Source organism: Euprymna scolopes, chromosome 22 (assembly GCF_053919585.1).
Source record: "Euprymna scolopes isolate OS-2025 chromosome 22, ASM5391958v1, whole genome shotgun sequence".
Classification (NCBI taxonomy): domain Eukaryota; kingdom Metazoa; phylum Mollusca; class Cephalopoda; order Sepiida; family Sepiolidae; genus Euprymna; species Euprymna scolopes.
In genome coordinates, this window is record NC_136503.1 from 70452277 (window position 1) to 70476651 (window position 24375).

Genomic DNA, 24375 nt, shown 5'->3' on the forward strand with positions numbered 1-24375 from the left:
GATTTTTTTTTTTTTAATTATAAAAATATTTCTATGTATACACATTTTTAATACATGTGTATAAACACACACATATATATAAACACATACACGCATCCGGTCTGTGTTTACATACACAAATACTGCAAATATATATATATATATATATATATATATATATATATATATAATGCGTGTGTGTATATATAATTATTTACTATAATAATTATATGTAGTCGTCATACATGCTTATATATACACAAAGATACTCTTGAACCAATTTCTAAAAATTGAATGATGTATTACATGGAAATAATCGGCCTACTTATTTTTTTATGTGGTTATCCTCTTTTTTTTTTTTCAAATGTCCATGTAATATCTCTGCCATTTTTTAGCACTATGAGAACTTTCATTGTTGGCATAGAATATTATATGTATTAAATGAAGAAAAAAAATCAAATTAATATCTCCAGGACGATATTATTTTCCTACATTCTTTCACTTGCACCCTGGGTTCTTTTTTTTTTTTTTTATAAAAAAAAGCATATTTGATGCCATTGTATTAAATTTCTTAAGTTTCTATTTTCCTGGTTTTTCAATTAAGTTAAATACCTTCCCAGCCATGGGTTGATAATCCATTAAAGTCTGTGAAAAGAGATTTCCTCCTGGAGATATTGATTTAAACTAATTTTATGATTATTTTATTTATGTATTATCTATATATTTTATGTAGGTTATTACTGTTATAAAAAGCATCATGATTTCTTTTACTTAATATATAAATTACATATCACCAAGAACAGTCTTGTCTTAAATCACTAATGTTCTTTTTTTTTTTTTGTCTTTTATGGGAATTTAAGTAATCTGTTCATAAGCAGTATGTGGTCTTGTAAATGCATCAGGATCAGTTTCCAATCTATCCATTTGCTGTGCATGAGCACAAGTAATGGATTTCAAAATAGTAATTTCCTAATGTACTTTCATTTGGAAAGGAGTGAAAGTTGTATCGAAAGCCATTATGCCAACAGATATTCTGAGTAAGAAGGAAATTTCATGATGCTTTCTATTGCATATTTACATTACTGTCAGTAATACCAAGTGTATTGATATTTTAGTCTTGTTAGGCCTTTTCATGTTTAACCATTTGCCATTTTATTGCTGGTATTTATTCACGCAAACAAATAAAAATTAATAAATATTAATAGAGAAAGGAATTTTATTAAAAGTTAGATGCTCATTATTTGTTGTATGTTTAATAGTAAAAAAATAGTATCACAAAAATTATATATATATATATATATATATCACTTTGGAAATGAAATATGAATGTTTCTGTGTAGCTTACTTGACATATCTATCTATCTATATCTATCTATCATATATATATATGGCACAATCACGTTGACACACTGGTTCTTGCCAGATCACCGAAGTTAAGCAAGGTTGAGCCTGGCCAGTACAAGATGGGTGACTGATTTCCGAGCAACTTAGTTGTTGTGGTGGAAGCTCATATGTCGAAATCAATGGGAGAGTCCATTTGGACTTCCGGTTCATTGATGATATATATAATAGGACTTCCGGTTCGTTGGCTCTTGTGGGCTGCAACGTTGTTTGGCTGTGGAATTTATTATATATATATATATATATATATATATATATATATATATATATATATATATATATATATAAAGTTATGAAAATATATATGGCATATATATTTTCATAAATTACTATCTTGCTCTACCTATACATTGAACACTGTTGAAGTAAATACTGAAAAGTTACGCATAAAATGATATGTCTGTACATATTAATTTATGTGATTAAATGAAGTAGTCATATATATTATAGTGTGGAAATATATATATGATAAAATATAATTGCTCAATCAAACAAATCTGATCCGAGATAGCAGATCTTGCACACATAAAGGGTTCAACATCCTTTTTGAGGTAGCTTTAGAAAAACAATAAATATTTTAAATATTTATTGTTGTTCCACATATATATATATATATATATATATCCACTCGTTCATTTACTGGTGTGTATGTGTATTGCACATCTTTTTGCAGACTAGTTCATAAGAAATAATTCTACTGTGATAAAAATATTAAATTATGAATTTCTGTATTAATGTGGCTAAAAATTCTATTTTCTAATTTACTGAGTAAAAAAGAAAATATGTACGAGATGTTTCGACAGATTTGTTCCTGATCTGTGGAAGATCCTAACTAGTTTGTATTCGATGAATTACTTAGTTTATGTCCGTGTTACCTTCTTCCATGGACAAGTTGCACAGATATCAATGTTAATATATTTTGGAAATAATACAACCAGTATTTTGCTTCATTCATTGAATATTATCAATAATGTTTTTCAAGTCACCATCTGTGCATATTTCTTATTTGAAAATATATAAATATAGTGGAATAAAACAAACATAATTTCTATCGTTTTTAACACGTATAAGGATAGAGTTAAGTCCATTTTATGTGAGAGGATATCTATTTTGAAATTCTTTGTCACTTCTAAAATGGTTTAAGTTTAATATATATATATATATATATATATATATAATATTAAAATTTGTGTAAAGAGTTCTCTTTACCTCCTACAAATGTTTCTATACCTTTATTAAATAATATAAATCAATATATGGTTTTTTAACTTCATTTTTTACTTTTATAACTTCATTTTTTACTTTTATTAACTCCTAAATTAGCTCCAAAACAATTTGGTGAGTTTTGTATTATCCCAATAAGTCTACTCTTATAGAATTGAATTTACTCTCTTCTTTTAACTCACCAAGTTTTATATATATATATATTATTGCATTTCGGTAAGCAAAATTACCAAAAGTCGACTCATGGTAATTTTTTAAATCTAAAGTGAATAAAATTATATCCTCTTATATATATATATATATATATATATATATATATATATATATATATATATATATATATATATATATATATATATATAAGGAAATAACAATTTATTACAAATGGTATTTATGTGTGTTCTACATGTTCCGGACGATCTGCATAAGAATTTAGGTATTCGTATTTGGAGGGGTGGGGGTTTAGAAAATATGAAACTAGTCGAGTTTTGTATTTTGTGTACAAACTTGACAGTTCACATGCAAGTTTACACCTCACCACCAATAAATGCATTGTATTGAAGAACAGATACTACACTTTGATCTTGACCAAAAGGCCAAGTGAGAGAAAAAAAAGGTGTCATTATTTGTGCGTGTGGTAAATAACTTGAAATCAAAATTGCAAATGGTTGTACAACTTTAGCTTTACATTTCTACCCTCTTCAAGTCTCGCAAAATAGGCATTCAGATAATGGTGTCTTTACTGTAAAAGCTTGATTGTGTAGACTTTATGAAATCTTCTAGAAATCCTCTTGAAATAAATAGGGAAATTAAATAAAAAAAATTAAAAAAATTAACAATAAATATTATTTTGGATAACTATTCTTCTAAATCGATTGTTAAACTATGTTTCTTTGAATTAAACTGTTTATAGATTTTACCAAACGAATATATGTCTTGATATGCAATCTCGTTTTATTTAACAAAAAAAAAAAATAGATTTAATCAATTTAGAGGATTCTAAATATAAATTAAAATGATTTCTTTTAAATCATTAAATAGATTATCAATGCTTCCTCAATAGGAAAGAAAATACATCAATTCTTTTACTAGGCAAAATACGAAAAGAAAAGAGTTGTTCTTTCTCAAGATTATTAGTGAGAGACATTGCAGTATAAACTATTATTCTCAGGAAATGTAATATACATATATATATATATATATATATATTTTAAATTTTACAGTTCAACACGTGCCAGCATATAAAATAAAGGTCAAATCAAATATGATGTTTCAGAAAAAAAACAATATATTCTATTACATGATCACAATAATAAATTTTGGTTTAAGGAAAACTTTTAATCTCATTAATATTGACAAGACAATATTTAACCTTTTTAATATAAAAGAGCATGTCTAGTTCACATATATTGTCATTGATAACAGATGGCCTACAAACTTAATAGTTTATTACAATTCTTCAGTTTCAAGCTGTTATGGAAACTGGACCTAGGTTTTTAACAAAAGAAAAAGCATTCTATTAAATTCTTTATCAATGGTGACATTTTTCATTAATACCTGACTAACCATTAGAAACAACAATAGCAGGTTAATTTTATTTAATTTTAGCGTTATCACATAATCAAACTGATGTATAGCTCATGTGGCAGCAGCTTCTGTTTTTGATCTTGACCCTTAATATTAATGCATTGTTTGAACCATAGACGACACTGAGTAAGGTCAATTAGTTATTAATAAAATTGATTATATCATTTTAAAAAATATATTCAGGTGTTACTTTTTACTTCATATATACTTTCAAGATGCATAGTATCTTCTTTAGCAGCGACTGTTTTCTCAGGATGGAATAAAAATTGCCCCCCCCCCTTTTCACCTTATCAGAAATTAGAGATAGAATATTCAGAAAATTATAATGTACACGTGTGAGAAAGTTGTTCAAAAGAAATCTATAAAATCTCTCTGCCCCTCCCCCCGCTCTCTCATAAGATAATTTTACTTCTAGCTTATGTTATTGAAGATTTCACTCTGATGTTAATGAAATAATTTTTTTTTTTTTTTTTTTTTTTTGGCCTTTTAGGAAATCAGAAGTCTCTGCTGTTAAACATTAGCTCCTTTTACACTGCTTGGCTTATTTATTGATTTTATATATATATATATATATATATATATATATATATATATATAATCAGTTTAGAGCAGACATTAAACTATGCCAAGTAGTCTAAGGTTATCTTCTAAAAATGGAGAGAAAATAAAGATGAACTCTCTGTAAAATGATCATAAGTATTAGATTCCTCTTCAAATATCCTGAGAAGAGAATTAGTGTTTGACTGAGTCAGAAGCTTCTTCTTTTTTTTTTTTATCAGACTCTGACAATACTTCAACCGCTCTCAAAATGAAAGCAATTTAAAAATTTTTTGTAGATTTCTAGAGTATGCTAATTTGAAATCATTAATCGGGTGTTAGGAGACAGAATATTCATCTTTCTCAACTATCTTGTTCCAGTCATCGTCTGTTACTTTTGGACAAAGAATAAATAGAATAAATGGATAGGTCATAAATGAAGACAACCGGAAGAATCCGTTTCCATTGGCTATTACACAGATATATAGAAGGCGCCACTCCTTTCACTGAATTGCTTCAATTATCCTTGATTCTTCATTTATATTGCGCTGAATATTGACAAGGAGGCATTAAGTAACATTTTGGGAGTCTTTGGTATGACTAGACTAAGAATGAAACCCTGGTCTCTCAAACATTGTGACCATTATGCCAGATGGGTTAGTACTGGCACAAAAAATCTTGGATTTTTAGTTTTGAAAAAAAAAAAAAAAAAAACTTTGTTGGTCACAAGGAACAAGATACACCAACACAAATTTTATATTGGGTTTTCATAATTTTGCCCAAATCCCTACATAGTGTCCCAGTAGTTGTTGCCCCTGATAGTAGCCCCCTACACCAAAGTGGCAATGTGCCTTGTTTGGGGTGAAAATGTAATAAAAAAATAAATAAATAAAAAAATAAATAAACTCCTTTTATGTCCTTAAACTTAGATCAAAAGTCATATTTAAAAAAAAAATAATTCAAATAACAAAGAAAATGATGACGTTTTTGTTCAAAATATTAAATTTAAACGCATTTGAAATGGAACAAGCAATCATACGGTGGAATCATTCAACATCCTAACCAAGCTAATAGCTATATGATTATTTTAATTTTCAATTATGTTTTGATTCTATTGAAAAATTAAAAATAAGTCATGTTTTGACTCGTACTTGATTAAGAGTTACGGATTCCTACTTAGAACACGAGTCACAGTAAAAAAAATAATTATCTATAATATGAAGCTACGTAAAAAAAAAAAAAAAAAAAATATATATATATATATATATATATATATATATATATATATATATATATATGCTATTTAATGTTTTGTGTAATCTTCAACAATTCAGCTGTTTTAATTTATTTGAATGCCCCTCTCCATCATAATGAGAAAATTAGTTGATTGGTTAAATGTGACAACACTTGTATAGAAATACAGTTTTTCTGAAAGAACATACATCCAGTTTCCACAACTGAAACTGAAGAGTCGCAGTACAATCCTAAGTTTGTAGGCCATTCTTTTTTTAATACTCTTTCTAAAAAAATATGAATATGAGAAATCGTTTCAATTAAAATTAAATTAAAAAAGTTATTTCAACATGAAAAATACTGGACTGAAATAATTTAATCTTTTTCTTCCAAATTAAATCATTATTTTAATTTAAATAATGAATTTATCCTAAAATTTAATATAATAAATACCTGACTAACTGACTCATAAAATTTGTATATATACTTTAATTGATTACAAACACTTATAAGCAATAAAATTTAAAAAAAAATCAAGTTTTCTCATATTTAATTGGTTATTTAAACATTTATAAAAAATGACGAGTCCAAAACTTAGATATTTTCTGAAAATGTGGCGATACTCAAAACCTTAACATTCTTAAACATGTGTTAAGTAAAGGCATTAAGATAAAATTAGAAATACATTTGAAATCTTGTAGAAAATTTTTTTTATTATTATTATTTTTTTATTTTTATGAAGATTTCATGAAATTCTCTGCAATATGTTTTTACTTTTCTCTCTCAATCATTTTATCTGTCTTTCCATTTGTCTGTATGTCTGTCTGTCTACCTGTCATTAAACCTAGGACAACAACTAACAACAGCCGGGTAGTTGGGGCAGTAGCACCAAGGCCAATGGTCAAATTGTTTTTTTGTCAAAAATGTTCTTCTGTGACCTTCCTTTCTTCCTCTCTATCTTTTTCTCTTCTTTCTCTCACTTTTCTTCTTCTCTTCCATCTTTTTCCTTACCCTTCCCAACCCACACTTCCTGCTGTTTTTCACATTTTAATATCCCCACTCCCCCCTGTCGTCCGGCCGGTCACGTTGTTGTCCCAGTGTGCTTTATGCAGTGTGTGGCATGGAGGCATGCGGCTTCCTAGAATTAAGCATGCTTGTCCCTGTCACCTTTTTTTGTTGCATTTGGAACTTGCTCTGTCTACTTGCGAACGGAGAGAAACACCTTTCATGTTTCCCATATCTCTTTCTTTGCCAAGCCATCAAGTCTTTCTTGAGAAATTTCCATTACTTATATTTTTTCACCCCCAAAGGATTTTTTTTTTTTTTTTTTTTTTTTTAAACTATAATGCAATCCTTGTCATCAACGAATTATTCTGGAGTTCTCGCATTTAAGATGGCGTCTACTATTCACTCATTTATTCTTAGCAATGTATCTAACTGTTTTGTTTTTTTTTGTAGCTGTGAAAACTTTATATTACTAACTCTTAGCTTTCGGGACAAGATCAAAGTGTAGTATCTGTTCTTCAGATGCTGCACTTCAATTTCTTGTTCTCTGTTAGTGGAGGAGAAATCCTTCACGACTGAGACAATTTTTATTTTTGTTCCTTTTCTCCACGTTAAAAAACGACCCTGGTGTCTAACTCTGTCCCGTGGGGAGGCATTGTAAATAGGAACTCTTAGCTTAAGCAGTTCAAAATAAGTGAAGCAAACTTTATTGATTTAATCAGCAAAACCGATTTTTATATTAACTTAGTTGGATTTCTGAAAAGTTATTTCCTGAAATAACAGCTTATCAAAATTTATATATTTTTTTTAACAAATATTTTTGAATTTGTCTCGAAATGAAGTCCTATTTAGTTAAAAAACAAAAAAAAACAAGCAGTTTATGTTCAACTTATTGGTTGGTATGTTTAATCTATCAAGATTATAAGTATAAAATGTTTTATTGATAGTTTTCTTTAATAAACTGTTAATGCTGCTAATAATATGGAAGATCTTAATTATACCTTGTACAAAGAGTACATTCTTATAGTTTACTCCTTGGTGAAATTACTTTTAAGGTTGGAATGTCAGAGCAAACTTATTTTACTTCTTTTAAATTAATTTTGTTTTTGTAATAATATTGTTATATAAGGACGTTTAAAACATGAAATGAAAATTTACAAACAAAATGGAATATTAATGTGTTGTGTAATCTTCATCAATTCTTAATTAATTCAAGTTTAGTGGATAAGTATGTCAACAGACTAGTAAAAATAAAGATACACCATTAAAGCTGAATCAACATATTTTTGTTGATTCATGTGACCATGCATTTACACCAAATGAAGATGAGTGTATGATTTTATTAAAATATCTTAATTAGCTTTAGTAATGTATTTGTGCCCTTCTTTTTACTTTTTTGTTGTCATGCTTATCCACTATTCCATAAACTAATGTATATATATATATATATATATTTTTTGTCTATTAATTCTATGTTCGATCCTTTCCACCTTCCGAATAACAGTCTTCACTTCTGGCAGAAACTGGCTGATGTAATCACCATGTTTATCATAAGTCCGAGTACTTTTCAATCCTTCAGGATTCATTGTCAGGGATTACTCAGGCTTATGATAAACATTACATCAGCCAGTTCCTGCCAGAAGTGAAGACTTATTCGGAAGTTGGAAATGATTGAAAATAGAATTAATAGGCAAAAAAACGTCGATTTTATTTAATGAAAAATGCTGCATATATATATATGCAACATATATATATATATATGCAGCATATATATATATATATATATATATATATATATATATATATTATGAATGCATTCTCTAATCTTCAATATTGATTCAATTTCTAAATGATACAATGCTCTGATTCCATGAATTATACTAATCTTTTTACATTTTATATCCTTAAGCACAATATAACCAGTATATACATTCAGTTTATTTTGGAGAGTACATCATGTTTGCTTATATTTACTTTCTTCTGTTGAATCTTTTTCTAATAATATTTGAATCCAATTAAGAGTAATTTCATCAGGTAACAGTTCATTTTATTTTTATTTTGATGACTATGAAGACGCCTGTGAATTGATTGCCATTTTTTTTTTTTTTTAATCAAACTCTTTTTTACAAGGTGATTGAGGAGATAAAAACTTTACCTGTTATCTTGTTTTATGTTGCATGACAGATGTCCTCAGACTAAGCCCAGGAGCAGGGTATGTGATGATCTTGCACTAGGGTGTGGGAATAAAAATAAAACAACAATTAAAAAAAACAAACATAAAACACTGTAATGCTATGATCTGTATGGCCTATATTATGCGGTAGCATTAGCTTTTAAATTAATACATTGAATGTAAAAAGTTACGTCTGAAAAGAGGGAGGGGGGTGAAACAAACAAACAAAAAAAAAATTGAAGAATCAAAGGTTTAGAAATATTTGCATGTTTCCCTGCCCTTTTTCCTTCTCCAGCAAAATGTTGGTAAGTTACTGATCAAACTAACATCATTGCTTTTATAGGTTCACTGTACTCACCTATATTTTCTTTAAAATTACATAATCTTCGTTAACATTCTATTCAGAGTCAGTTAAAACTATGTCGGAAAGCTCACCTTCTCCTGTAGGTAACTCTGTAAAATCTCCCAACTAAGCTTTTTTTTTTTTTTTTTTTTTTTTTAAATCAGTAAAGGTATTTTGCTTTCCCAATTAAAATTAAAAAAAAAAAAAAATGTTAAATTTTTTTTTTTTTTTTTTTTTTTTTTGCAATGAGCCGTGGCGCTAAGTTGTATGTGGTGTTTCGTTTCTTTAAGGTAAATTCGGACACATTTGAGCGACAGTTAAGTCCATTTGAAAAGAATTCCACTTTAAAGATCTTAATTCTTTGCGATGACAAATGACAGTGCCCTTCTTATAACTGGAGGATGCTTTTAATCCCAATTTAGTTTATATTTCTGAACTGAATGTCTCCAATTTAGAACCTCTAATGCCATTTTGATTTCATTTATTTGGACTACTACCTTTGTTCTTTTGCTCACTTTATAATCTCTTCCATATAAATATATACACGGGCTATTTTCAGTCGGTTCACCAATGTAAATCTAGCTTGGTATTTAGGTTTATGTGGGTGCTTGTCTTTATACATGTATACACATTCTGGAGGCGGATAACTAGTATAATCTATACAACATTGTACAATGGAATTGACAAACCAAGTTCCAATCGAATGTTCATGTATATATTACTACTGCTCAGAACAGTGCAAATTCTCATTCTTTCGAAACAACAGGCAAAAAAGCATTTCTTCTATCATGAAGATGTGGATATTGCTTCAGCATTAATAATACAAAACAGTTGATCTTTCAAAAAACCATAAAGCGGAAGACCAGTACCCGCATTAAACTGGTCTGCAGTTTAATTTGTTGCTGGCTATCTTGCTCTTGCTTGTTGCTGGATCTCAACATTTTGAACCGAGAGAGAGACTTAGCTGTCGTACAAAGCTAAGACTCTGTAACATCATCTTTGTATAGATACTCCCTCAGGTATTTGGGCTCATGGATTTTAAATGTCTGAGGGAGTGGCACTCGTCTGACAAGACGTTGCAATCATCATATATATATATATATATATATAATGTTATACATGTATTTATAAGCAAACATCAAGGAAACCTCTCAGCATCAGGTTCTATTAAATGCAAGTTTCATTAAAACCTGACATCTGAAACAATTGCCTTACAAGATTTATTTTATTTCCATAATCTTAGACGATTCTCCACAAATTATAACTCGAAAGAAAGCATTCGTGTTCTATTATGTGCGTATTCCACAGAGCTTTGTCACATGCTTGAAAACAAAACTCGTGTCTAGAGTCGGTTTGTTTTGTTGTGTGGATTAGTAAATTATACTGAAGTACTTAACTAAAGTCATATATGAAACTTTTAATTTTAATGGTTCTCTGGCCATTGTTGTCAAGAATAGCTTTCTGCAAAACTACAATGTTCTCTCTGCCGAAACATCCATTATTCGATGGTCATCACAGGAACTACAAAGGGATTTTTTTTTAACAAGTGCCGCAATATAAGACGGACGTTGAACCAAATATTATGATAATGTTAACTTCTCTAGAATTGCCGTCTTTTGTGTCATGATAAGCTTGTAACAGATTTTGGATCCTCATCACACAAGAACGGTCATTCAGTATTAAGAGTTGGTCTTTATGCATCATATAAGGCTGGTATGCTTGGAGATCAGTTGATTATGTCATGGCTCAACCATCTCAGAAAAACGCTGCTTATCTGTTTTCCCCTTTTAACCTTGTTAACAGCAATAATATGAAGGTTGTTACAAAAGTAAGGTCTCCTATTCTTAAGCTCAAAAACTAAAACCTTGAAGAGCTACCAAGACGGGAGTGGCACCATTAGAACGAGTGATCTTTTGTACTCGTGAATTTTTTTTTTTTTCTACATAGTAACCATCATTCTCAATCCACATTTGCTAGCCTCTTTTGATGCCTCGGCCATAAATGTCTGGAATATGTTTTGTCATTCACATTTTTGTCGCTACTCTGAAATTGACAAACCCATTTCCTAACCGTGTTGACATCAACTTCATCAGCTTCATAAACGTTGAACAGGTGCCGGTGAATGTTGATCGGCCACATTTTTATTTATTTATTTTTAGAAGAAGAATAATTCAATGATGTATCTCTATGACAGAATGTCATGAATGCATAAGTTTAGTCATCATAACAAATGTAATTTGCAATTCCCTCCGATCCATTCAGGCGGAATGAAAAAAAACAAGAAGCATTATTTTTGTAACATTGCTTGCTAATATCAATAATCATCAAGTTTGATAAAATGGAGACGATTTTTGTCTGATCATTATAAAACCTGGTGTTTTGATAGGATTTACTCAGTTTTCATTACCTGTGCTTTCGTAATTATGCATGTGAGTAGCAGAACACAATCTGTGCAACACTTGCGCCATCCTCTACGTAATAATATGCTTCTACTTTCGTTTGTATGTACCTTATCATTTTCGCCACCCGTTTTAACAAATGAGGTCATCCGAATTGAGAAATATTTGATACTAGCAAGGGGTACCCGGCGTTGCCTGGGTGTTTGGAGGTGTGTGTGGAAACTCCGGGGGGGGGGTTAAAAAAAAGTAAGTATGAGGATCGAACCCGAACTGTTGAGGCAAAGTTGTAAATTAAAGTGAAAAAAAAAAACGTGCGACGTTAACCATTGCCCCACCGCGAGATGCTAGCGGAAACACGTTTGAATTTATTTAATTACTTGGATTTGGCAGGTGCCCGTTTTAATGAGTTAATGAGGTCAAGTTTGACTGCGGGATAGTATTAATTGACTGCGGAACGCTTTTTTTTTTTTAATTTTTATTTTTCCAAGATGTTATAGGGAAAAGACTAACCCACATGCGGCGAGCGACAAATGTTGAATATTTATCTTCCCGAAATCGAGCAAATTAAATAGACAGGCGAGCTTCGTTGTTAACTCTGAGATATTACGATTTATATGTGATATAAAAAGTTTTAAAAAGTTGTGAACCGACCGACCGCTTCTCTGAAAGAAGCCTTTTGTAGACACACAGAAAAAGCGAACACACACACATACATACATACATACATACATACATACATTTTCGCTTTTATATTTATAGATTGCTGGTTGTTATCAATTAACATATTTCCCATTTAAAATTAAATTGTTAAAAAGATAAAATAATGTCATAAATAGAATTGTCGACTTAAAAGTGACATCTGTTTAATCTCTTTAAAGAACATTTAGCCGACAATTATTTTTAACATAAAATAGTTTTAACTTGTTCATGTATGATCAACAAGTTTTGAAGTTTCCATATAGATTTCTGAGTTTGAAAAGTTAGGAGGTTACATCGTCCCAAACATTGTGGAAATAAAATTCAAGATGAGAATAGTAGTCCAAATAATAGTTTTTATTCGTTGGTTGGAATTTGTTTCGGACAGTATATCATGCTGCTTTTTGGTTGATGTGTAATATCAGTAAATAAACAATTAACTTAGTCTGCACAAAGGAAGCCACAAAGTGAAAACTGTATGATTACGGCTTTCTTTATTAGCTATTCAGATCATTAGTCAAGTGATCTAAGACAACCACTTTAGGTGATTTCTCTTCTGATCAGAGACCGTTTGTCGGTTCACCACGTTTTAGTCTTATTTTAAATTAGCCTGGATGCTCGACGTTGCCTGGATGTTTGGAGGTGTGTGTTGAGCAAAAAAAAAAAAAAAAAAAGTGGTCGTAGGCAGGCAGGCTCGAACCAGTGACACAAAGGCAGGAAAGAAAGTGAAAGAAAACCTGACGTCTCTTACCCCTACTCCAGGACGCGACCAGAAGTTCGGAACATTAAAATTAGGCAAAGTCAATCAAATCAATACAATGACTTGCAAAAATGGCTCGCAAAAAAATCGAGCCCTCCTTGTAGAAAACTGCCCAGTTGAGGGTGAAGGGATTAATATTTTTGGCCAATTTTTTTTGATATTTGTCGTCTGAGGCGTTGAGCTTCAAAATGATACCGATCTCGTGAAAATCTGTCGCCTCTGTCAAAACTTTTAGGCAGGCATACAAACATACATAGATACGGGTGAGATTTATATTATAGATGTGTTTAAGAATCCATATATAAGCGGTTTTATGTGTTGATCTGCCATGTTTATTGTTCTTTATTGGAGATGTTGTACATGCATCTCTGTAAGAGGCTCTGTCATTTTGTTCGCCACGCTTAACTTTTAGCATTTTGATCTTCAGCATTTATTTTTTTATTTTTTTTATTATAGATCTATTCATGCACCTTTACGAGAAACTCTATCCGTCTGTTGGACAGTTGATAAGTGTCACCACAAAGACCGAAATAGCATTTTCATTGACAACATACGGATTGACTTGACACAACTGAAGAATATACCACTGTTACATTATTACATACTAACCTACCTACCTAACATCTTTATACTAAAATCCTCTATAAAAAACATAACAAAGCAAAAAACATATCCCTTCTTTAAATAAATGGAGAATAATCTCTAACCCCCCCCCTCGCTTTCTAACTCGTGTTTTTTTTTTTTTTTTTTTTTTTTTTTCCTCCCTCTTTTGGCTAAGAGCAAGAAAGATGACAATTAATTGGTTCCATTAAAGGTTGGGTTTTTCTCAAACTACCGACAAGTAGGCAGAGTTGTTCCGGATGCCAAAATCTGAAGGAACGGTTGAAAGAAGGAACTTTAATATTGATATTTGTGCATGTATTTGAAATAAGATTGATGCTATTCTTAATTTATAATTTTTTTTTTTTTTTTTTTTCAATGCACGATTTTAATGCATGATTATTATTTTCCTTGTGCATGCAGGGATTCGGTTTTGTAACTTTCCAAAATAGTGCTGATGCCGACCGCGCACGAGAGAAATTGAACGGTACTGTGGTTGAGGGACGCAAAATTGAGGTGCATGGACTTTTATCAGTTGTTTGGTAGCACTACACTGGGAGAGCTACTTTCTTATTTACTGTTTTTTTTCTTTCTTTTTTTTTTTTTTTTTTTAAATTTCTCAATTTTTTTTTTCTCTCTCTCTCTCTCTCTTTCTTCCTTTTTTTTAAATGTGGTAGTTGAGTATATTTGTACCATGTTATTTTTCAAAATGGGACGGAAGCATTTTATATATATAGATATGATATATTTAATATGGAAAACATAGAAAAGTAAAAGCAATTTCTTATAATTATCTCTATACAATTATTCAGTAAAGGTTTTGAATCGCTATCCATCAAGACTAAAAGATACTCAAGGGTAAGGCTTAATGAAATGAATAGATTGATAGTTGAATGATGATGAATAATATGAGATGATTGGAAATCTTCACACACCTCTCAACTAAAATGAAAAGTCAACGCAGTAAACAGCAATTCTGTTTCCTTTGTCAGAAAAACAACTCAGAATGTAAGAACTAAAGGCTAAAATTAGAGTGGGAGTTATGAGGTTGCTGAAAGCAAACCCCGAAGTCCATTTTTTACTTAATTAAAAATATTAAGAACTTCATAATTGTAATTTATAGAAATTACAAACTTATATTGCGTTTCCAAATACAAATTCATAATATTACTACAGACAAGGCAGTCTATCAGTGGATCTTATCTCGGCTATAATCTCATCTTTAACATCTTGAAAGTCTGTCACTTGCCAATCTAATAGCATATTTATTTTCCTTGATTTCTCGTTTTGTGGGGTAAACATTTAAGTGTATTATTCAATATAGAAATATTAGTTTACAAGTAGCGCAAAATATACAGAGACCTCATCAGGAGTACTCTAAAAAAAAAAAAAAAAAAAAAAATGTTGGCCTGATTGTGCAACCTGGCAACAAGCCGAAGAGGTTAAAAATGATATATGTACAACGTTTTTTTTTTCCTATTAGAGTTGAGGAACAGCGCACAGGTATCAACCTGTACTGAGTGGCTCAACTCACATCTGCAGAATCTGTAAATGACTGCATCAATTGAGAAGTGGCCTTCTCAGCCACCAAAGGGCCTGTTAGCGAGAGCGAGTAGCAAACCGATTTGAAAAAACTGTCTTCTTCAGCTAATTGTGAGGAATTACGACATTGAACTGCTATTACTATCACACTATTTTGGATTATAACTGGGGCTAGGACAACAGCATATTCTTTTCATTGTTTTAACTCTTGAGTGTGTGTCCGTTGATATCTTATATTTTTTTATATAGGGTGATGTGGTTCTCAGTTGATTAACTGTGTCGGATATATACTCGAGAGTCAAAACAATGAAAAGAATATGCTGTTGTCATAGCCTTAATTCTAACTAAAAGAGATAATTATAATCTACTTTGATGTCTTAAGTTTTATTCATTGGAACATCTTTGTTTTAAAAGAATTACCAGTTTTTCTTTGTATGTGGACTGTACAATTTAAAGAAACAAAAAAGTTATATATATATATATATATATATATATATATATATATTAAAACTAATTTTCATCTTCGAACATAGAATCATTTTCAAGCATATCAGATATGGTTTTATAATATTAAAAAAAAATATTTTGAATGAAACAATACAAGACAAAGTTATTTTAGAAAAAAAAAATTGCTATGCTTGTAAAAAAAAAAAAAATGGTTTCCTTCTACTTTGAAAAATCACTGTGGGTTCAATATTAAACAACTCCCTCTTCTTATTCTCTTGTGCAGTATTAAGAAATGCCTGTCTAAACCTCGTTTGTTTGTGTTGTAATGCCTTTGTTTTAGATGAAATGATTTGAGCGCTCCTTACCAAAGTGATGACTAGTAAGAATCTTGCTCCGTGCAGTTACATTTAGTTTTCGTGTTGCCAAATGGACATACCTTAAAAAAAAAAAAACTTAAAAAAAAAAATAGAAATTTATATATGTATATATACATTTATATGGAAATATGTGTGTATATATATATATACAATATATATACATATATATATATATAATATGCTTTTCACAGCACATTATAGACAACTTGCAGAGACTGATGACTAAAAATGATCTAGGTTATTCAAATTTGCGAAAAAAAAAAATTGTAACTGTCAATTAAGAGTCAAAGAACTGCTTATTTTTCATTGGGAGCCATTTGCAAGAAACACATAAGAAAAGGAATTAAATAGTTTCTGTAAGGAAATTGTCTTTTTGTGCTATGTAAACAACTTTCTGCTTTTAATTGGTCTTATTTTCACTATAATATCCTTTGTCTTGTGCAGAACATGATTCGGCAAAAAGTGAGAATGAAAAAATTGGTGAATTCAGGGTAAAAATCTTATCAGTCAACTGTGCATCGAGGTGTTTCTTAATTGCCCGGCATTTCTTGATTCTGTCGTTTTTTTTTTTTTTTTTTTTTTTTTTTCATCATCCCTCCCCTACTTTTCTTTTTTTAATTATATTTTTCAATTGATGTATTGTCAGATTACGAGGAGGAAAAATTATATAGTTAGATTTCAGTCAATTAGATGGGTTTAGGGTGTATTTTTTTTTTTATTATTATTGTTATTTGCTTAAATAAAATATTTTGCACAAGAGCATAAAAAAATATTTTTTTATGATTATTTTTAACAAAAGTAATTTAATTTTTAAACACTACTGTAAGCATTCAGTTATTTACACGTTTCAGCATAAATGCTTCATATGTTGAGATTATTTCTTGAAAGTTTGTACAGGTGAGAACATAAGATAGATTTGTTTTCTTCATTTAATTTTTTGTAACCTGTATAGTTTTGATTTAATAAAAATAAAAAACTATTAAAAAAAAAAAATGTTGTTTAATACATTTTTAAAGGAAATGATTTTGCTAGCTACAGCATATTTTAACATTTCCAAAACTATTAAAAATTTTTTTTTTGTTTTTTAATACATTTTTAAAGGAAATGATTTTGCTTGCTACAGTATATTTTAACATTTCCAAAAGTATTAAAACAAAATAGCTATTCTTGAAATAATCTCTACGTATATGACAATTCAGTGATTATTAATAACACCAATATCAAATTATGCATTAGTCTCTAGAAAATGTTCTTCATTAACCTTTAGGGCTGCTGTTATCTGCTACAGGCTGAAGTCCATAACTGTGGTAGTTCTCTCTTGAACAAGTATGGATAACATACTGATTACCTGCCCTTGTAAGAATTAAAAAAAAAATTATTTTCGTTAATTCAACAAATAAATTACTGATTTATTTTTATTTATATTTTTTTAAAATTATTTTTATAAAAGAAAAGAAAATTCCTAAAAACAATGATAAGAAATTACTTGAACAATTAAATTAATTCAACTGCCAATTGTGTTAACAAAACAAGTGAATCAACTATACACTTCGAACTCTCCACCCTTTCTAGAATCAACAACATTAAAAAAAAAAAAAAGAAGAAATTTACATTAAAAGAAAAATGCTGAATTGGAAATCATAAGATGTTAAGGTTTACTCTTTTAACGAAATACATGAATTTAGAAGCATTACTATTTAACTACAACTTAAATAATTACTTAGGAGCCATTCTCATATCTCAAGTCATAGAAATGAAATTTCTTTACAAAAAATGACAAAAAAGAAAAAGTATCTAAAATATGTATTTAATTTGAAAATGTTGAACCGTTGTTAATTTGAGAAATTACTGACATAATATTGATCTATGATATTTAAAAATTGTTTATTACATTTTACTTTGAAGACTTACTGAAATATTTTGAAGAACTTCATCAAATAAAATATTCTTTATTTTTATTTTTTTTTGTTTATAGATCACAATTTTTGCAAGCTTCATCAGCAGACCATATTCTTCTAGACATTACCAATCTAGGTTAACTTGTTCATAAAATTATTTGAACAATTAAATAAACAATTACAAGGTTTTACTTTTGTTTAAGAGAATCAAAATAAACTTATAACAATTTCATTTTGCTGTGAAAATGCCAACTATTATTTAACTAAGGTTATTTTAGTTGTGATGTATTGGTGTAACCTTTGTGAGATATAAAAACTGTTTCGTTTGCTTAATTGCTGTTAGAAATTTGTTCTTTGAAAGACTAGATTTAAATTAATGAACAATTTTCCACCCTTTAAACTAATTATTGCAACAAGCATGCTCTCATGCAATTTTCAGGTTCTTGTAAAATCGCTGGAACTTTTCATCGGAGATTTAATGATGATAACTACCACATCTCAAGTTTTTTTTTTTCTTTTCAAAATCTCATGGCAAAATTGGTAGTTTTAATTATTTGTAAACATCTCAAACTTCAGTTTTTGTCGTTCTTTAAAGAGTGACACATTTTATGATCATTAGTTTTTCTCATCTTAAACTTAGCATTTATTTTTCTAGACTTTTGTGGCCTCTCCATGTTTGACTGCAGTGGTTACATCTGCTATCATCTAGCAAGTTCTTTTTTTTTTTTTTTTTTTTAATTACCAGATCTGCTCTTTAAGATCAAAGGAGCTGGTTCCTCTGAATGTCAGTGTTCCAAAGTATTTTATAATTTTGTTTTTGCCAGGAATGGAGCATCCTACCGGATGCCAGACATTCATCTGCAATGTTAGGCACTCTAAGATTCTAACCATCCCTTTAAGTGCAATTGTTTCTATTTCTCTTGCATTCGGTTCAATCAGTATATTTGCTGGGTAGTTTCTTTCTTTCTTTTTTTTAAAATTCTTTTTAGTAACACTTATAATTACTCGCGTTAAGATTCCATTTTCTTTTCATCTCCTACATAAGACCCTGGTATTATTGTGTAATGTGAGTCTTAACGGTTGATTTAAAATTGATGGCTTCCAAAAAATTAAATTTGGACAGTGTATAAAGATTTATGCAACACAGAAGACTTTATTAGTTTGGTCACATTGAAACAATGGATGAAAGTGCTTTGGTTAGTAGATGTCGAACAGCTGATGTAATAGGGTTAGTTCACAGAGGAAGGCCAAGGAAAACATGAACGGCATGAAACTGAATATAATGATGACAACGACAATTGCTGTGTTAATAGATACTCATTTACATTTTCTCTTCTGAAAGTTTTCAATGCGCTTTTTGTCTATATTCAGCAATTTGGCATCAAAAGCCTTCATCCATCTTTAATGATGTGTTTTGGCTAGGATTGGATAGACATATGCCACTTATGCACAAAGCTTCTTTTTGCTTGTCTGAATTCTAAATATTCAACCAGAACACACAGCTGGAATACATTTTCTCCAGTTTTTATGCACCAAAGGGAGATTACAATGCATTTCTGTTAATGTGTTACATAGTGAACTAAAATGCCAGGTTGAGAAACTGGCGCAGTCTGTCCTTCTCTCGAGGGTAGATGGGACTCTCATAAGCCGTGGCAGGCACCCTGTCTACTGATGGCGGCACGATAAAAAAATACCCTTGATAGCCCTGTTGAAGCATCAAGCATTCAGCTATTGACGAGATTTGAATTACACTACAAACTCGTGTAGTGAGTTCAATCTTGGCTGCACTGGAAGGAAGGGAAGAAAGAAACTAAAATAATTAAAGTAAATATATATATATATGTATTTAATATCCTTTACTCTTATTTAAACTTGTCATGATGTATTCCGGTGTTCTGAAGATTTCACATTGTCGAAATAATAATTAGTTTCTAACAAAGTTCATAAGTTCACTATAAAAAGTACATCGACTGCTGATTATGAAAAGTAATCAATACTTAACCTCCATACAACTTTTTTAGTATTTTGATGTTTAGGTTTTTATGTTTTACTCCAACCGTGTTGTATACATATTCTTACAGATTAGTTCAGTTATATAATTAACTGAACGGTTATTTAGAATAGTAAAAATTGCAACCTTCTTGTTTGCTTACTTATACACGAATGTATTTATAATGTTGTCCAAAATTAAGAGAAACTGACCAATAGAAATTTAAGATTTATTTGTTTAATCTTCAGGCATTATTCTTATATGTTTATACATCTGCCAAATTCCTTTTTTTTTTTTTATTAGATAAATATCTTTAAAACCCTTCAGTCCCTTTGTTCAGTACATAAGACACCTTTTAAAATGGTTCTAAAAAGTAAATTTGATGCAATACAAATCTGTAAAACTGTCCAACTGTCCTGTTTATTGGACATGTTTCAAATGAAAACGGTGGTTGAATGGCAGATCACCTTGAAGATGAAAACATTTTGGGGGATAAAAATAATATTTTTAAGTTGTGACTGAAAGGGTAAAATTTAAATTATTAACATTTAGTCTTTATTTAAAGTTGGCATTTCTGGCATTAAATGAAATTGGTAGACTCTTTTTGTATTTATTTATTATTATTTTATTTTTTTAGAGTTCTTGTAATTTGATCCGTCTATGACTATTGTAGAGTGTTTGAAATAAACATTATTTTAACCATAAACTACTAAAAAAAACAAACAAACCAAAAACTCCTGTATCTGCCTAGAAAATTATTTTTTTTATCACTATCTCTCTCTCTTTCTCTTTCCATTTTATTTTATTTTTTATGTTTTCTTTTATTCTTTATTATAATATTTGTGGAGAAATTTTGGGACTCCTACCATATGTATATATGCCTGATAAATATATTTATCTACCTATATAATTTTTTCTCTTTCAGAAACTTGTTCTAAATACAATTGCAAAAAGTTTATAATTTTCAAGCAATTGAGTAATAGCGATTTGAAGCTAAAGATTATATACTTAAATTAATGTGAAGAATGTTACGAATGTGTACATAAGCTAACGTATAAACACATTTAGTCTGTCTTTTGATATCAAACTGATTAGGATCCCAAAGTTTCTCGTTTTATGATTTATCAGCCCAATAGTTAGACTCATGAAGGATATTTAAAATAAAGGTATACCTAAGGATTTAGAATATAATGAAGCACTTATTAAAAATAAGGAATTATATAGCCTGTAACCTTTTACTAGAAGAAAGATATGTTTGTGAATATTTCACTGTAAAAATAAATCTAAATAAAATCTTTTTTTCCTTCATGGGTTTAACTTTAAACGGTTAACCATAGCAATTTAAAGAAGGTGGCACATTTTCGTTTTACTCATGATAATTAAAGTGATAAAACCAATATAAAGAAGGTTGAGAAGTTTTGTTTCGATGAATAAAAAAAAGATTTGCTGTTAACTCAGAATAAATGTAAGTTCTGATTTTTTTTTCTATTAATTATATCTAAAATTAATGTTTACTAATTATCCCATGTTTTTAAAAAAAAAAAAAAAAGAATGAATATAAAAAAAAAAAAAAAATGTTTCTCGTCTGCCATTTTCTTTAAAGTGCATATGTAGTACTGGTAGTAAAGTTGACTTCCATTAAATTTGAATTTTTTTTTTTTTTTTTTTTAATCCTCGTTTCAGAATGGTTACAATTTTATGTTACTTTTGTCAAACAGTTAAGTTAGATTGACTATTCTGCACAAAAAGAAAAAGAAACTAATATGACTCAATCATAAACTGCTGCTGCTGATGATGATGACAGCTTTTGTTTCACACAAAAAAATTTTTGCAGGAGAACAATTAAAAAAGCTTTTCGTTTTAGATTCTGAAGAAGATTTTTTTCAAAACAATTTTCTATTTCTTTAAAAACTTTTAACATGAAAATAAAAGACACCAATTTTGTCTTATTAAATTCTTAGACGTTATATCCTCAATTCAAACAATATATATATATATATATATATATATATATATATATATACATGCAGTTTTTGTTTTTCTTTTTGTGCATAAACCTTACATGAAAAACGATAAAAATTTATAGAAAATAATAGTGTCAGTTTATTTAGAACTGTAATTTTCAACATGACCTACTGAAACTAGTATCATTTATTTTTAATATTTATACTTATTCCAGTTAGTATTTGAATCCGTACATCATTGTTTTAATGGCACAAATGTTAAACTAGTCTTTTTTATTTATCATATAGTAAGTAGTGAAGCTACTTTCTTAACTAGGTGCATATTTCAGCTCGACCAGATTGTGTGTTCTAAACACCACTGTGATTGCTGGCTTTTTATTCCCAGCAAAGCCGGTATTAAATGGAGTATTTGACATGCAGCATCTGGTATTCTAAATAGTCACTCATGTAAGTAGGAATCAGGTTCAACATTGCTTAATTTTAGCTGTGATTTATCAGCTAGACCAATTATCAAACTTTAACAAACAATATATATAAATAATAATGAAATCAAAAAAGATGTAGTGTTTACCTGATATACGCAATGGTAAACTTGAATCTAATATAAATACCAGTATTTATATATATATATAGATAATTTAATCCCAACCCAATAAAAAAAAACCTTAATACACAATAGAGAGTAGAGCTTATTAGAAGAGAAAGAAAATTAAAACTGTAAGTTTAAATTTACAATCAGAATTTATTGTTCGACTGAATACTCCAAAAAACAATGTACAATTTGTAAATTGTTTTTTGGAGTATTCAGTCGAACAATAAATTTTGATTGTAAATTTCAACTTAGTTTTAATTTTCTTTCTCTTCTATATATTTCATTAGTGTGTTATCGTAAAGCATACATTTTTTTTTAAACTGTATGACCATTTGTTAACAGCCTCTTTTTACAAATTGGATAATATAAAGCTATTTTGAGTTTAGTCCATGCTATAGATCTGTATTGCCAAATTGGCTTTTCTGTTCAATAATTTGACCTTTTTCTCATAACTTTTGCTAAAATTAGGTCTGGGTAAATGCCAAATGAAATTGCTCTGTGAGAAGCTGTGCACTTGGGTCAACTGCTGGCACCATTAAAATAGTCTTACCTGTAGCCGACTCAGATTGTTTACTGGATCTGAATACACTGAATTCGTTGCATTAGTCTTACTTGTCTGAATGGTTCACTGAACAATGATTGTACATTTTGCCTCAATATTTGTGCAGGAATGTTTAATCAAACAGCAATTCCACTTAAAAAAAAAAAAGAAGAGAATCTCTTAAGATTCGAAAAGGAATAAGTCTGATGATTCAGAGCAAGATAAATTAATTAAATCCTCCTCTTCTATTCCGAACCATCGGTGCAACAAAGGATAAAAACAGTAGATTGTGATTTAAATATACAGGAAGAATACAGTTTTAAGCCAAGAAAAACACACAAAGAATTATTTTGCTTTAAAAGTACAATTGACATATTTCAAGCTTATGAGACCAGCAAAAGCCGGTTTCTCTCTGAATGTGTTTTGGAGAAAATATTTTTAAAATCATGTGAAACGGTTTTAGTGCAATGTGAAGAGTACTTGTTGGGATGATAAACAGTTAACCTTTGACAAACCATATTTTTGAGTCAATCTTTTACAAATTTCAGAAAACTAAAGTGGGCTTTAATCTGTTTTCTAGTTGCTATTTAGCAATAGTTTTACCTTGATTCTGCAAAGTCAACCTTGCTATTTAATATTTAATAGTTTTACCTTGATTCTGCAAAGTCAACCTTGAACTTTATTTCAACCAAATACAAAAAGAATACTTAAAAAAGGAAATACAATCTGAAATCATTCTTTTTTACGTTTAATAACATATATTAGTAGGAGAAACATCGAACTGTTTGAAATAATCTTGGCGTAGATTACACTGTATGATTAGAGTTGGGAATAACTTGGTGGTCATTTAACCAATATTTGAATTTGGGAAAGTTAGAAAAGTATTTCGATACGTAAATTGATATATATATACTTTTTAATAGAAATGATAAATTCAAACTGGTGCTCTCTTATTTATTTCTTTAGTTTGAGATATAAATCTCATGTTTAAGGGAAGCTTGGATTAAGCCTGAAAAAAAAAATCTAGAAGGAATTGAGATGGAGAAGATTGTATTCAAGAATTGATTATCTATTATGAAACGGATCA

At 29.4% G+C, this 24375-nt stretch overlaps 1 protein-coding gene across 47 annotated transcripts in view; it reads left to right on the forward strand.

Moving 5' to 3' along the window:
- LOC145243461 (RNA binding protein fox-1 homolog 2-like) overlaps window positions 1-24375 on the forward strand; it is a 486106-nt gene that overhangs the window by 397104 nt on the left and 64627 nt on the right. For 36 of the 47 annotated variants that reach the window (XM_080106365.1, XM_080106379.1, XM_080106363.1 and 33 more), the window contains one exon: window positions 14361-14453. The exons of the other annotated variants lie outside the window; for them this stretch is intronic. In XM_080106365.1, the coding sequence (XP_079962491.1) occupies window positions 14361-14453 (93 nt within the window). The remainder of the gene's footprint in view (window positions 1-14360; window positions 14454-24375) is intronic. 47 annotated transcript variants of the gene reach the window in all.